The 16,031-nt window shown below is 41.1% G+C and overlaps 3 protein-coding genes and 1 long non-coding RNA gene across 6 annotated transcripts in view; all 4 read left to right on the top strand.

Annotated features, from left to right (window-relative positions):
* The first annotated feature begins 4,403 nt into the window (after positions 1-4,403).
* Positions 4,404-5,490, top strand: LOC111948474. Its single transcript, XM_023961774.1, has 3 exons — positions 4,404-4,634; positions 4,719-4,856; positions 4,936-5,490. The coding sequence occupies exons 1-3, from the start codon at positions 4,518-4,520 to the stop codon at positions 5,380-5,382; spliced, it is 702 nt and encodes a 233-aa protein (XP_023817542.1). The 5' UTR covers positions 4,404-4,517; the 3' UTR covers positions 5,383-5,490.
* A 371-nt stretch (positions 5,491-5,861) lies between these two features.
* LOC111948475 lies at positions 5,862-6,714 on the top strand. Its single transcript, XR_002874490.1, has 3 exons — positions 5,862-6,080; positions 6,161-6,295; positions 6,461-6,714. It is a non-coding gene; the product is annotated as an uncharacterized LOC111948475 (long non-coding RNA).
* A 658-nt stretch (positions 6,715-7,372) lies between these two features.
* LOC110016221 (multiple epidermal growth factor-like domains protein 6) lies at positions 7,373-16,006 on the top strand. Its single transcript, XM_023961861.1, has 16 exons — positions 7,373-7,568; positions 7,716-7,856; positions 7,954-8,139; positions 8,397-8,468; positions 8,576-8,702; positions 8,791-8,924; positions 9,332-9,520; positions 9,992-10,141; positions 10,639-10,818; positions 12,665-12,781; positions 13,632-13,781; positions 13,911-14,063; positions 14,274-14,489; positions 15,524-15,668; positions 15,775-15,935; positions 15,987-16,006. The coding sequence occupies exons 7-16, from the start codon at positions 9,382-9,384 to the stop codon at positions 16,004-16,006; spliced, it is 1,431 nt and encodes a 476-aa protein (XP_023817629.1). The 5' UTR covers positions 7,373-7,568; positions 7,716-7,856; positions 7,954-8,139; positions 8,397-8,468; positions 8,576-8,702; positions 8,791-8,924; positions 9,332-9,381.
* LOC105355468 (zonadhesin-like) overlaps positions 15,449-16,031 on the top strand; it is a 40,158-nt gene continuing 39,575 nt past the window's right edge. For 2 of the 3 annotated variants that reach the window (XM_023961772.1, XM_023961771.1), the window contains exons 1-2: positions 15,452-15,668; positions 15,775-15,986. The gene's annotated coding sequence lies outside the window, so the exon portion shown is untranslated. Of the gene's footprint in view, positions 15,669-15,774; positions 15,987-16,031 lie in introns of all 3 variants that reach the window. The other variant, XM_023961773.1, reaches the window with a different exon arrangement.

Below are 16,031 nucleotides of genomic sequence, written 5' to 3'. Positions count from 1 at the left end.
GAGGGAGTTCATTGTCATTCTGCCTACTCATAACTAATTCTTTCATGTTGCAGCCGTGTTTTCCAGGTCTGATCAGCTCAGAGGATAGAGTGGACTGTAAGCTGTGTCCTGCAGGCTTCTCCTGTGACACAGACAGTGGGACTCTTCATTTATGCCCTTCAGGACAATTTTCTCCCGAAGGGGTTCTGCAATGCTTGTCCTGCCCTGCAGATTCTGTCTGCATGGATGGCTTCCCTCATAAGGTTTTGACTAGAATTACATAGCGTGGGTAAAATTTAGTTAGCAGCTGAACTTTTCACTGATTCCTGTGATACATGATCCTCTCAGTGTGAGCCTGGAAAGGAGCCCAACATGGGAAACACTGAGTGCACCGAATGTCCACTAGGTTTTTATTCCACACCTTGCACAGTCTGGTGTCTGCAGTGCCCGGCAGGTAATACAACAACTAAAGAGCCTTTATTTGACTATATTTGTATTTGATGCTGACCATTTTGTGAGAGTTATAAATAAACATCTCCCAGGAAGCTTCTGTCCAGACAGTGGGATGTTCCAGCCACTACCCTGTCCTCCAGGCTCATCATCTGCACTTGGACAAACTTACTGTCACACCTGTAACGACACATCTATTCTGTGTGGGGGAGCTGCGTCCCCCCGCTGGAGCCACTCAGTCCAAAGGTCAGTTCAACCCACCACCTGTCAACCAGGAACATACATGCAAGCGAAAGAAGATCTGTCGTGCATCACCTGTCCTAGAGGTTGGTGTTTTCCTCTTTTTATTGATGCTTTTTTGCTTCTGCAGAAAGCTAAATGTGGTTTATTGCTTTTTTCTTCATCCCAGGTCATTATTGTGTGGGAGGTGCTGCATTTCCTTGTCCTGCAGGCACTTATAGCTCCAAAGAAGGCCTGCAGAGACTAAGAGATTGTACAATCTGCCCTGCAGGTATAGAGTCCTAATGGTTGCTCACTTTTCTTATCCTTTTTATAAAAAAATAAAAAAAATACCTGTAGAGTATCATTAGAAAACCTTAAAAACCTAGTAGCAGATTTCCAAATCCTCATACACTAGTTCCCAAACTGTTTTTTTTACCTTTGTTATGTGTGCTAAAACCCTTAAAATATGTTCTCTTTGTCTATTAATATTTTCCTCTAGGGTTTTACTGTCTGGAAGGTAGCTCGCAAAGACCCACCTCCCAGTTCATGTGCCCGCTAGGTTATTACTGTGAGGAGGGCACAGCTACCCCTCATGGGTCACCTTGCCCCGCTGGTACAGCAGGGGAACAACTGGGTCAGACAAGTAGGGCAGCCTGCAAGAGATGTGGGGAAGGACGCTACTGTCCACCAGGTAAGTCTTAGTTCTAATACGCCCACTTTAAAGGAGTAAAAAAAGCTGCAACAGATGTGCCCCATAAGATTGCCTTATTCACACTTAAAAAGGGAAATGTTAGCCTGAGATGCCACTTTTGGCTGCATTTCCAAGTAACCCAACGTCTACAGGACCAAAAAGAGTGAAAAATGACACTTATTCCCACTTTAAAAGAGCAAAGTGTAATGGAAATTCCAACAAATACTGTATCTGAAGACTGGTATTGTAATTATGTGTGTTCAACAGGCTCAGCAGGTCCTGGATTGCCATGTGCTCGTGGCAGGTTCTGTCCTGCTGGGACCCTGAGGGAAGTGACATGTCCCCCAGGCACCTACACTGCTCATCAAGGGGCAATAAGTACATATAATTGCTGCTTTTTATTTATTTCACAGTAAACAATAGTTTAATTAGACATAGATCACTGTTTTAAAGAGGCTGTACATTTCAATTTTTTTATTGTTTGTAGTAATTTTATTATTTTATAATTACACATCTAAATTCACTATCACCATCCAGAGTAATTGTATAGCCTCATTATTTTTAAACAAAATCTAAAGCCATACGTAATCCTGGGACAGTGATTCATACAAGAATACTATTGTAACTCTGTATATGTTTACCATAGGTAAACAGGCCATATGGATGAAAAACACCACCAGATGGATGCTTGAAAGAACAAACAAAAAATGTCTAATTTTAGAAAGAAAAAAGCACTATTTGTTGAGGAGCTTTTATTTTTATAGAGAACCAAAGACAGATGAATGAAAAGCAACAGAAGTCTTCCTAAATTAGAATTGACACCTTTGGATGCTGATGATATAAATAACAATGTAGAAGATTTAAAGGCATTAGCAGTCTTTTGTTTAATTTAGCTGTTTCTTCCAGGTGTAAAGGATTGCCTCAAATGTCCACCTGGTTTTTACTGTCCAGAGGGCACAAGTGACCCAATTCCCTGTCCAGCGGGTTCTTTTAACCCCTTAGAGGGCCAGGATGAGCTGACAGACTGCAGACAGTGCATTGCAGGAAAGGCCTGCACACAGATAGCTCTGAGAGCCCCTGATGTAGATTGCATGCAAGGGTAAATCTGTTTTTGTGGTTATTTATTAATTACATTTCTTTTATTTTGTAATTTACAACTGAAACTGGGCTAAATCAAATTCTACTTCTGTTTTGTGTGAATCTATACAGGCATGTTTGCCCTCCTGGCTCATCCAAACCCAATGCACCAGCCAATGGCTGCCCACCAGGAACGTTCAGCAATCGCACTGACCTAACTGACCGCTCTCAGTGTCAGCGGTGTCCGGCCCGATACGCCTGCCTTCGAGGTGATAGTTAAAATATATATTTATGCAGTTTGACTTTAATTAGATCAGGGAACAAAGTTTTGCAACATTGTAAACAAGTTGACACGTTCTTACTTTTCTGGGCATCTTTAAGTGACTTTCCCTGCCCACGGTACTGTGCCATTACAATTATATTTAGAGTATAATCACCTTGAAAGCACTTTTCAATCTATGGTAAATATATTTTCTGAGCTGAAATGGTTGGTTTTCATTTTTTTGAAATATTTAATAAAAATCTGAATACAGGTTTCAGAAGAGCATACATAGTAACAGTGTCTTATGTTGTTTGCTTGTTTCTGCACAAGCTATAGAAGTGCAACACCTTATTTATTTCTATTTTCTTTCATTACTACAGCTTAGTTTAAACATATCTCTTTGATACTTAGATGTTTTTTTCTATCTGCCTCAACAGAATTCACGTATGTATTTCAGAGTTCTGTACAGTGTGCCACTATCCTTTGATTTTTGCATCAAACCTTGGATTTTTCACAATTTTAGATAAAAAAAAATTGTTTTTTAAAAAGATAAGTTCCATCTTATAACCAGCTTAGTAGGAAAATACTGTACTATATTTGCTTGAAATACACATTCTTTGATTTATCAGGAACTGGTGGTATCCAAAGGCCGCCTCTTTTCTGCTTCTCTGGGCATTATTGTCCACCCGGAACAATGTTTCCAACCCAGTACAAGTGTCCTGTAGGGACGTGGAATGGTCAGGGTGGACTGGAGAATGAGAGCGACTGCCAGCCGTGCCCTCAAGGCTGGTACTGTTTGGCTGGGTCTTCAGCTCCAACGGGCCGATGCAACTCCGGCCACTACTGTCCTGAAGGTAAAAAAAAGTCAAAGTGGACATTGATAGAGTCTAACAAAGATCAAAGTTAGTCTGAAAGATCTCGAGAGATACTATTTTGTACATTAGATCAAAAAACCTGATCCACAAAGTGATTTTAAAAGTTTTTTTTTAAGCTTTTGCACTCCTTTTCTTGTAATAATGCCAAGTCAGTTATACAGATATAACTATAGATGTTCCATCACTAGGTACTGCATATGGCACCCAGTTCCCTTGTCCTGCAGGGACCTACAGCATCCAGATGGGCAACAGACATACAGAGGACTGCTTGGATTGCCCTGAAGGCTCGTTCTGTGAACAGGGAACCTCCAAGCCTTCACCTTGCCCACCGTGAGTAGAAAATCTCATACATGAAGATGCTGGGACCATGAAATTATTGGAAACATTTAGGTGTGATGGCTCTGACTCAGTAACTGTCCTCTGCCCCATCTTCCTCAGCTCTACATTTCGCCCTCTTAAAGGAGGTCAGAAGCAGGAGGACTGCTCTCCCTGCCCTGCCGGCTATTTTTGTCCCCACTCAGCCACTGTCAACCCCAGAGTGTGTGGAGCTGGCAGCTACTCTGTAAGGCCCTGTCTAGCACAGTCCAGTGGGACCAAAGTGACAGAACTAGCGGAACCAAAAATTATATATTCTTGTCTGTCCATGGAGCCATTTTGATTGTCCTATTTTTAGTGTTTCCCTCGCCTACATAGCATTCTCTTTCATTACTCACACAGTATGTAAATCTTTAAATGTCAGCAAGAGAAATAGTTATTATTCATCTTTGTTGCCGATCAATACTGTGTTCTGTTTCTCCAGCATTTCCATCCTATCTTCCTCCTTTACACCCCCACGGGTTGATATCTTTAACTACCTGAATCTTTCTTCGCATTCTCTTGTGTGTAGGACGAAGGCTCTGAGGATTGTTCGCCATGCCTGCAGGGCCACTACTGCAGCGATGAGACCACCAGTGAGGAAGCCATGTTAAGTGTTATGGTGTGCCCCCCAGGTTTCCTCTGCTCACAGGGTTTGGCCAGAGACCCCCAGCGCTCAGCCACTCTCTGCCCTCGAGGTTTCTACTGTCCCGGAGGAGGCATTGTGAGTCAGCGTGAGAGCACATGAAGAAAAAAAATTGGTTTAAAACGAAAATCCGTGTTGGCTAAATATTTCTTCATATCATAGAATCCAAACCCCATTCCTTGCCCCAACGGCACATACGGAGATTCCCCTGGGCTTCGGGATGTCGCAGAGTGTTTTAAGTGTCCTGAGGGGAAGTACTGTTTTTCCCAGCATCCTTATGAACAGCCCATCACAAAGCCTGTAAGAAAAATGAACATTCATAATGATGCTGAATGCATAGCACCCTCCAATAACAATAAATAATGTTGTTATATTTAAGACAGGGGAGTGTCCTGATGGACACTACTGCCCCGCAGGGACAGGCCACCCTTTAACCTATCAGTGCCATACTGGCAGGTACAGAAACAACACTCTTGGTCACGGTGGAGAAGTGTGTATTCTCTGTCCGTCCAGGCATTTCTGCAACAGCCTGGGAACATCTGCCCCTACAATCTGCCCTCAGGTCAGAAATTACTTAAAAAATGTTCTGCTGCACAAAAGTGATGAAAAACTATTTTATTTATGTTGCTCTATAACTATATTCAGGGTTTTTTCTGTCCAAATGGTACCTCCACTCCCATACCTTGTCCTGAGGGGACCTACAGCTCGCGCTCTGCACTTGGTGATGTATCAGAGTGCTCCCCTTGTGGTGGAGGAGAGTATTGCGCTGGTGTGGGACTCAAAGAGCCTTCTGGAAGCTGCAAGGAGCGTTTCTACTGTAGAGTAGGAGCTACGTCTTCAGTATGGCTACCCTTTTTCTAAATATGTTTTAGTTGCAGATAAAATGCAATTAATTTCCAACATTTTTGTAAATTGTCTTGTTTTAGCCTGTTTAGTTCTAACAGACACATGCAAACAAGAGTTTAGTAACTGGATGAGTCAATTGTGTAAAACATAAAACACAATTCTGATTTTTTTAAGCTTTTTTGAATATATGCGGTTTGGAATAAAAAAGTTTTTCAAACAATTGAAAGTTCTTGGTTCTGTTTTTTCATTCAGACTCCAGCTGATGGACCGACAGGAGGTCTATGTCCTCCAGGAAGTTACTGTCCTCCAGCTTCAGCCTCTCCGCTCCCCTGTCCTCCTGGCACCTTTAGCAACAGCGTTGGCCTTGGCAGCCCTGCGGAGTGTGCCAGCTGTCCACCAGGGTAATCTCACTTAGCACTCTTGTGAAGCCATTACTCAGATATGAGTAAAGTGGAACGATGTGAAGGTCATGCCCTATGTGCGAGTTAACATACATCTTTCTATGTCAGTTTTTATTGTTCAGGTTTCAACAACACCTCACCTTCAGGACCTTGTTTGTCTGGTTTCTACTGCACTGGTGGCTCAGCCACACCTGTTCAGAACGAGGCAGATGTTGGACACTATACATTGAAAGGGGCAGCCCGATCAACGCCCTGTCCTCCTGGAACTTTTCAGCCAGTATGAATCACCTTACGTTGGGTAAAATGATAGATATTTTTGTTTTAAAATACACATACTCAGCTTACTATCCTTCCCAGCGTCGAGGTGCAGGGTCATGCTTTGAGTGTCAAGGAGGCAGACTGTGCAACAAGACCGGCTTGTCGCAGCCACTACTGTGCCCCGTGGGACACTACTGTCCTCCAGACTCCTCTGCAGCTGTCCCTTGTCCTTCAGTCAGTATCTCTCCATTATTATGTGTGTGACAACACCGGTGTTTTCACTCATCTCTTCAGAGTGCTTTGTTTGTGTGTCCTTTCTATATAGTTTTTATCCTGGCTGGCTTGCTATAGAAGTTTCATAAAGATGAAATTGAGAAATGAGTTTATCTGATTACTTAGGGGACGTATGCAGAGCAGCCTGGTGGTGAGACGGTGCGGCACTGTCAGCCATGCGAGGCGGGTTCATTCTGCAAAAAAACGGGTCTGTCTGGACCTCAAGGTCTCTGTGACCCGGGACACTTCTGCACGTCTGGAGCCTTCACCGCCTCCCCAGTGAGTTCTTATGAATCTCTATGAAGCTAAACATAGAAATCAGATCACACCCTATGACAGGTTGTTTTGGAGATAAAACAAGGAAAATATCAATAAATATCTAAAGCATCTTATTTATTGTAAAAGACTGTAGACAACCAAATGTATTAGCATACACAGCATAAATATATTTCAAATACCCATAGCGAAGTATGATGTAGAATGAAGGTAAAATAAAGAACTGCTGTTTACTTGTTGGTTTGTTATGCCTTTGCTTTTGGTTTTTCCCAGGGGAGGTAATTTGTGGGGTGCAGTATGGGAGCAGAAAAGAGCACAAACAAGGAAAAATGACAGGCTAATCAAGGAGGTGGAATATTCTTGGTGTTGAATCAGTGCACTTAATTTAATGGCAGCTGTTTTTGTTTCTTTTACACTCACTGTGTCATTTAATTTTCATGGTTCTATGTACGGTAAACATGAATCCAGGACAGTGCTTCTCTTCCAGTTTGTATAAGAACCTGCAGTTGGATGAGCTGGTTTAATGTTGCGTTGGAAAAAGCTTGATGGCCACCAACCTGAGCTGCCCACAGCTTCAAGTAAAAACTCTAAGAGGAGTCAGAACAGAGCCAAAAAGATTTTGTGTTCTGAAGCCCAATTTCTTTAGTCGGAGTTCAAAATCAAAACTCCAAATTATGTTGTTTGGCTTCATTTTCCACATTTATGATATGACTGATGTTGATTTGACATCAACGTTATTGCTTTTCTGAATCATAGGTGGGTTTAGCTTGTGGTGGTGTGTGTCCTGTGGGTTATATTTGCCCAAAGGGCACAAAACATCCGCACCAGTACCCCTGTCCTGTCGGAACTTGGAGCAGCTCTGTGGGAGCTCAGAACCTGTCTTTCTGTCATCCCTGCCCTCCTGGACTTCACTGCAACAGTTCTGGACTAAGTCAGCCTTCAGGAATATGTGTTGGAGGTAGAGCTTTTACATATATTATTTGCTTAACTTCTCTCCAACAGATTTTGTCTTATTTCATTTTTTGTCCTTAAAAATAAACTGAAAGAGCTAAAACAAATAGATATTAGGTTACTATGTTCACATATTTTTAAAAATTATTTTTAGGTTATTATTGTGTAGAAGGAGCAGCTTTTGAGAGACCCTCAGATGGAGTGACAGGAAATATTTGTCCAGTTGGACACTATTGTCCTCCAGGCTCAGATTTTCCTATAGAATGCCCGGATGGCACATTCTCAAACACAACAGGTATGAACAAAAAAATTAAAACTGCATAAGATATTGTATAATAAAATTATTTTAAATTTATTAAAATTAAAAGTAGAATTTTTTGATGCTTTTCTAGGAGCAGAGTTGTGTGAAGACTGTCCCGTGGGAACATACTGTCTGTCAGGTGAAGGTGTCCAGCCCTGTCCAGCTGGTCATTACTGCCTTGGTGGAGGTGTTGAGGGGATTCTGCCTTGTCCGCCTGGCACATTCAACCCTCGCTTTGGCCTCAGTCAGGTGGAGCAGTGCCTCGTTTGTCCAGCAGGTGACAATATAGCCTCACAGTTTTCAGCACTCTGTCTGGAGGACTTAGGCAATCCAAACAAACAACAACAACAAAAAAGATTTTAATTTGTGAAATTGCTTTTAATTTATGTGGCAGATTGGAGCTAATTGATATTAATGAAAAGTAATTATGTATATTTCCCCATGTTTAATTAACTAAATATGGAGAAGATTATGTTGTGATGAGAGTGGTGCTATGAACTGTTCCTGCTACTTCATATTGGCTTTTTTTTTTAGGATTTTACTGTGAAGACTGGGGGCTGTTTGAGCCCAGTGGACCCTGTCAGGCTGGTTACTACTGCCAAGCGGGTAAACACCATTAAAGAAGCTCTCAAATGTCCTTCTATTCTCTGTTTGTGTTAGTCTAACCTTGACAATCTGCTTCTGTGGACTGAACCTTAAACTCTAAACTTAAGGTGTAAACTTTGAGAATCCAGACAGCAACTTCAGCACAGGAATAGGAGGAGTATGCCCCAAGGGGAGTTACTGTCCTGTGGGCAGCAGTCTGCCTCTGGCCTGTCCACCAGGGACTTACTCCAACAGGTTGACTGTTGAAAATCTTAAACACATCATGGCAACCCCATAACTGCAGATATTTGAATGCAAGTGCTTGCCCTTTTTGTGGTTGCAGTCTTTATCTGACAGATGCCTCTGGCTGTAGTCCATGTCCAGCGGGTCAATACTGTGGCGCTCCAGGTCTAACTCGCCCGTCTGGTCCCTGCAAGCCCGGATCTTACTGTCCAGGTGGAGACACGACAAGCACAGGTGCAAAGTACTTGGAGTTTTGGTCTTCTCTGCTTTTGCCACAGCTACAATTAGCCTGACTAATTCTTCAAACGGGAAAAACATTGTTTGACAATCGTGGCTGAATAGCTAGAACGGCATTTATTATCCATTAATGTGATTTCTTGCATGGAATAAAACAGCGGGGGAGCAGAATGAATGTATAATGTGTGAATAAAGATCTGTTAAATTAGCATCACACAGAGGAAAGCGGTTGCTTTTCTGTTGTTGATGGAGGCAACACAAACATGTGGAGCTGTTTGGTTAAATGAATAATTAATGCCTTAATCAGGCATTTATTGCTGGCTATTGTTTTTTTTCATATCACAGCAGTGAAAGTTTTTGCGCTCTGTTGTAATTAATGAATCTTCTTTGTTTTTGTTCGAAAGGAGGACTTTGCCCACCAAGTCATTACTGCCCCGAGGGGATTGATAGCCCAATGCCGTGCCCTGCAGGAACCTACAACAACCTGACGGGTCAGCCAGTGTGTTCCCGCTGTCCTGCAGGATATTACTGCCCCGAAATGACTGGCAATTTTACTAAATTCCCTTGTCCCCATGGTTTCTACTGCCCCGATGGTAATGTCACCCAAACACACTTGCACCTGGGATTTCCAGACTTTTTTACACATCCTCGTTAGTGCATATTGGTCAGAACAGTGGACAGCTCTTCACAGCAGTTTCAAAACATTTAATAGTACTTTTGATTTGCATTACTGCACACTAACTTTGGTTAAGTCACATTGTTTTGACTTATAGTATTTTTTATAAGTTCATTGCTGTGTGTAATATAGATAAATAGAGAAATGTTGTTTTGTACAATTTTGTACAAATATGCACATTCATATTAATTAATCAAATTTAAAAGGATTGTTTAGGTTATTTTGAATCCAGCAAGTAAAAAAAAACATGTTTGTTGCTGCAGTGAGTTATGGCTTGCTGTCAAAGATAATTAGCTTTAGCCTTTATGACCCAATTAAAGCTGTTGGATTGCAAATACCAACAGAGCTTCTGCTTGTTTTCTGCATCTTTCCTGTATTTTATGAACAGGAACTAGGCATGCCACCCAATTCCCTTGTCCTCGGGGATACTACAACCCAGAGCCAATGACTCAGAGTCTGGATAGTTGCCTGCCTTGTCCTCCAGGACACTACTGTGAGAAAGAACGGCTGACCAAAGTGTCTGGAAAATGCAAGCCTGGTCAGTAATGGTTTCTTTGTTCATTTTGACCAAACACACAAATGCAGACATGCAGCTTGGGCTCACAGCAGCAGTTCTTTGCCCTCTGTGGATGCTCGTTGGGCTCCAGGAGCTGACAAACTAGTCCAAGGGAGTCTGGTAGACTTTAGGAAAGGAACAAAGAGAGCACAGTAAGCAGGAGGAGCCCAACATTAGGAGCGTTCTGCCATCAGCTGCTTTTAAATAATTCTTTCTATATCATTTATTTATGCACAAAAATGCAAAAAAAAAAAACAAACAAAAAAACGCCCAGCTCTATATGTTAGCTGCATCTGGCTCCAACTCAGACAAAAATGAGCGGAATGCTTGTCTAATTTATGAAGCTGTTTTCTTTTTTTTCGCAGCAGTGACTCATTTGTGTCACCGTGATCTGTGTGGTTGTCTTCTTGTGATGTTAAATGCCTTGCTGCAAGAAGACAGTCATGTGCTTTGTCTCTTGCTGTGTTTGTTCTTTTCAGGGTGGTTCTGTGTGTCAGCAGCATGGAACTCTCAGCCCTTTGACCTGGACAATTACACAAATGCCAACTGTCTATGTCCAGCAACCTCCACAGGGGGGCGCTGTCAAGTGGGCTTTTATTGTCCTCTGGGAAGTCCTGAGCCCTTACCCTGTCCCCCAGGAGCCTTCTGCAACCTTTCTGGTATTTAATTATTGACAGCATATGTGATAGGGCACAGAATGCACCTACTTATGTGAATCATTTATCAATCATCAACTTAAGCATATTCGCTTAGCTAAACAGTTTGCATGAGGTAATATAAATGACCTATAAAAATAAAAAAAAACCTGAGCAAAAAGTTAATTTGAGTGTACTACGTGTATACTTTGTCTATACCAGGGGTGCTCATTACGCCGATCGCAAAGTACATTTGGATAGATCGCATATATATATATATATATATATATATATATATATATATATATATATATATATATATATATATATATATATATATATATATATATATATATATACTAAAAGAGAGGCATTGTTTATTGACTATTATCATATTGTAGGCTTAAAATGTTATATTTCTGTCTGAAGAAGTATTTGGTTAGTACTTACTTCCTATGCAATGTGTACATGGTCTATACTACCTGCTATACTTAAAGTCAAATATACTTAAAATAAAAAAATAAATAAGTAAATAAGATAAACTTCAATTGACCTACTTTTTCCAAAGAGAGACTATTGAAAATAGTGCTCATTGTCAATTGCTCAAGTAAGGCCACATTTCTCGTTATAAATGTTGAAAATTTTTCTAAGAACTATTTGGTCAAACATTTAAGGTGAAGTTGCAGGATATTCCAGTATTTGTTAATGCACAAACATTTCTCTTAGCAAAAACTAGTTTATTTAAATGTTCTACAGGTAGTCTATACTGAAAGTGTAGCAGTATACTTAAAGTTTAATTTTACTATTTATATACTTAAAACTTAAAATGTTCCAATTTAGTCAAAAGAAGTATTCAGTTAGTATACTTCCTACACTGGTCTATAGTAGACTTGTTGTACTTATACTCAAGTATACTTTATAAAACATATTTTGGTTGTACTACTTTTTAATAAGAGTCCTAAAAATATCAATATCCAAAGTTGTTACTTGACAAGCAGTTATTGTCTTAAAAGATAACTGTTGGTTTTCGTTTGGTGAAGAAATATTTGTACAGCGACAGATGCAAACAGCCAACATTAGCTTCTGAACAAAAGATAGACAAGGGCTAGCTATGAGCGAGAACAGAAAGCACATCTTTTCACTCCTTGAAGCAACTCAAACTTCAGTCGCAAAAAGTTATAGTGGTTCTCTTTGTGGATCCTTAGAGTGCAACTTTGGCACTCTTAGCAACATGGCTTCATGCTCCATAGACTAGAATAACGAGGTCCATGCTGGCCTATTTTTAACATCAAAGGAAAACTTCTCTTCACGTTGGCTTTTATCCAGTTTTCAAGTCAGCACAAAGTTATCTTAAAGGGATTAAGAGTGGGTTTCCTTTGATAGTGGGATAATAAGGATGTGCTGAAGCTCATTTCTTCTGGATTCAGAAGTATTCAGAGAATTCTGCTGATTTTTATTTTGAATTCTTTTGATATTAGTAATTATACTCTCACTAAGTCATAATGCTTTGTAAACCACATGACAGATTTTTCTTTTGCACAAGGAAACATTTATGCTGAACAAAACACTAAGTGAGGTGACGTCAAACAAAGAAAAAAAATATAAACTGAAACACAACAAAGACGTTTAGAAAGGAGAAACGCTAAAACAGAAAAATCCAAAATATGCATATCATTTTCAAAGGACCATTATTAGACCTCCTAATTTAAGACATATGTTTAATTTGTTCTGTTAATTGCAATAATCAAATATTATTCATAGCAAGTGTCCAAGCTTATTAAAGGTTTAGAGTTCTTCTATGTTGAACCTATTACTTTAATAAATATATTTACAGTTAACAGTATACCACACATATATTTTACCCTAAAAGGTTTAGCTTTGCCAGCGGGTCCTTGTTCCCCTGGGTATTACTGCACTGGAAGAGCCACTGGGGCCAAGCCAATTGATGGGAAAACAGGGAACATCTGTCCTCCTGGAACATATTGTGGTAAGCCCAGCTTTTCTGCCCTTCAGGGTTGTATTTGAACCAGTATGAAGGTAACAGATGTTAGTTATGTAAAGTTTCTTTGTATAATAGATGGGATGGTAAATCTAGTTGTTTTAATTAGCTTTAGGAGGGGGTCAGAAGACATTGGTTGGGTGGCAACAGCAGAGCGGACAGCGATAAAAAATGAAAGGATCAAAAATATGTATTTTAAAATGTTTAATTATTGTTCTTATTACAATCATAAAACAGCAGTTCTTTTAGTTGATATGCTATTACCGTAATAATATTTAACAAGGCTTGCTAATAACAATCCAAATAGTGACTCAAAAATGGGGGGTGGGGTGGGGGGCAAGTAGGGGGTAAAGCCTTTAGATAGGAGGGCAGCTGCCCCTCCTTGCCCCCGTGTAGCTCAGCATAGGAGCAAGAAGCATTCTTTAGATAGGGGTTTTCACAGCGAAAGACAGCAGGGTAAAGCAGGTTGGAGAAGTTAATCATAATCTTTATGCAGAGAGGTACCTTTTCTGAATAAATCCAGTGGACTTGTATGTTGAAAGCCCCTCGTCCATAAGCCCTTTCTGTGGGTCTTCTTTCTTTCTGTGCTCCAAAGACATGCAAATGGTGGATAATGTACACCTTTTCTAATCTTTCTGCTTATGTGTGAGTCAGCCTATTTCTATTTGTGTTGGCCTCTTGATAAAGTGATGTTCTCCTCAGGCAGTTTTGACAAGAGCATATCCTCATTTAGACAACTTTGCCCTTTCAAATAACCCAGAAAGGGCGTTTTGCAGGTAAAATAGATGAATGATTACAAGGATGAGTGATGGCCCTCTTCATCTGTTTTCTTCTACAGCTGAGGGCTCAGGAGAGCCAGAGTTGTGTCCACCTGGTACCTACTCCCCAGTATCTGCGCTGACTAATGAGGCTGGCTGTCAACCTTGCTCTGCAGGCTTCTATTGCCAAGGAGCGGGACTCATCTCTCCAACAGGACCATGCAGCCAAGGTCAGTCCATATTCCATATGCAGTATCGTGGGTCATTTAAGTCGTATGAATCCTGAAGTTGCCTGTGTCTTTGACACATTTTTTTGCTGAAGCTCCTGACTGTACCCTTCACACTGAATACCTTCACAGGTTACTGGTGTCCTCCTGGTCAGACTGTGGCTACAGCTCTACCATGTCCTCCCGGTCACTTTTGCGTGGAAGGCAGCTCAGCTCCTGAGCCCTGTCCATCAGGGTCGTATCAGAATAGAGGCAAACAGGCTTCCTGCTCTATCTGTGAGGAAGGTAAACAATAAAAAGCATGTACCTTTAGTCTGTTTCAACTGTGTTATTTGCTGTCTTATCATATTCATCAAGTTGCAAAGAGAAACAACTGTTTATGATTGATTAAAAATGACTATATCTGCAACTCAAAGGCTTCATATGGTGCTCCATCAAGTCCCCTGCAGTACTTTTCAATGCCAAATTGAAAGACAACATTTCTCTTCTCTCAAGGGTACTACTGTGATGTGAGACTGGGTGCAGCCAATCTTTCCTCACTGAGGCCTTGCCCTAAAGGACATTACTGTCCTGCAGGTACAGCCCTCCCCACCCAGCACCCCTGCCCCATAGGCTCCTTTAACCCGAGCGAGCGCGCACATAGTCAAACTAGCTGCCTTCCATGTGCCACAGGACATTACTGTCCTTTTGTTGGACTGTCAGAGCCGGCAGGTGAGAAGAAAACAGATCTTTTCTCCTTTCTTCTCTTCTTAACATTAAACATGCATGAGTCTTTTATTTGTGGGGTTAATGAAAAGTTCAAAATAAACCTGCATGGGGATTGATTAAATATTCTATTTGACACATCAAAATCGAAAATAATTTTTGGCTCTTAACTTGTTATCAGTATAGTAACAGATTTGCAAATGAAACGTTGACATACTTGCACTCTGTCAGAGAGTGATATCCCAAAAGTCAACCTTGGAGGCTGTGGTTTTCAAGCATGCAGTTCTGGACTGCAGATATGTCTAGAATACGATTTGATGTGAAGCTGTTGTGATGTTTTTCCACCTGCAGGGGCATGTAAAGCTGGATACTTGTGCAGAGTGGGAGCTTCCTCTCCCACTCCTATGGATGGAGTTCTGGGTTCTGTGTGTCCGCCTGGTCACTACTGCCCTTCAGGTTTTTGGATTTCCATAATAATTGGCCTCCAGCAGCTTGTCAAGGCAGTTACTGATGTTTGAAATTTACCAAGTTCCTGGGGAGCCCTTTTTTCTTCTCGGATGCAATATATTGCAAGGATAAAGTCTAACTTTAGGCTAAGGTGGTCAAATTTATGCTGTAGAAGGCTATTAAAATTCTGCCCTATTGTAGCATAAGGGCACAATGTTTTATTCATTCTAATTAGCATCTGGAGGCCCACAGGAGGTTCTGACAACATATAATAATTTTGTAACCTTTTATGCAGCTGTCTGGGAACTTATCTGTGTACTTAGTCTTTTTTACTTGGCTGACCTAACACCAGTTGCTGTAAGGGGAATTCTGCCCAATTGAAAGGTATTTGGTTCCCTACGCCAGGATGGTTGCTTGATATGCAATACAAGCATACCAGCACTTAAATTCTGAGCACAGTTCATCAAACATTTACACAGCTTTGTAACAGACAAATTCAATGGCTATGTATTGGTAGGAAGCTTTTAAAAGTTTTAGCATAATCTTGCTTATTGGGGCTTAAATGCAAGTTTTTATTTATGTCTTCTTCACAGGCGCTGTAGCTCCTGAGGTCTGCCCTGAAGGAACTTGGTCCAACCGCTCAGGCCTGCGTAGCCGGGAAGATTGTACACCCTGTCTGGGCGGATTTTACTGTGACTCGGCTGGCCTCACTAAACCCAGTGGATTGTGTAACGCAGGGTAGAGGAGCCCCAATTTGTTTTTCATCGCAACACTAACATTATGAAAAAGTAGTTGGCATTCAACTTTTAATCTAACGGTTTTCTTGTTGTCATTGTTTGTGCAGTTATTACTGCATGGAGGGAGCAGTAACATCAACCCCTACAGATGGAGATACAGGGGGACCCTGCCCTGAGGGTCACTACTGCCCAGAGGGATCTGTTCAGCCTGTGCCCTGCCATCCAGGGACCTATGTTACTGTTACACAAGCTACTCAGTGTGACCTTTGTATGCCAGGCTGGTACTGTGTGTCTGGCTCTCTGTACCTCTGTCCTGCAGGTTTGTGGTTCTATTATTGAGAAGTACAAAAAGTCTGTATTTTTT

The sequence above is a fragment of the Oryzias latipes genome, chromosome 13 (genome assembly GCF_002234675.1).
Source record: "Oryzias latipes chromosome 13, ASM223467v1".
In the NCBI taxonomy this organism is placed as follows: Eukaryota; Metazoa; Chordata; class Actinopteri; order Beloniformes; family Adrianichthyidae; genus Oryzias; species Oryzias latipes.
Note: the sequence above shows the minus strand (reverse complement) of the source record. Positions and strands in the feature narration are given on the sequence as shown.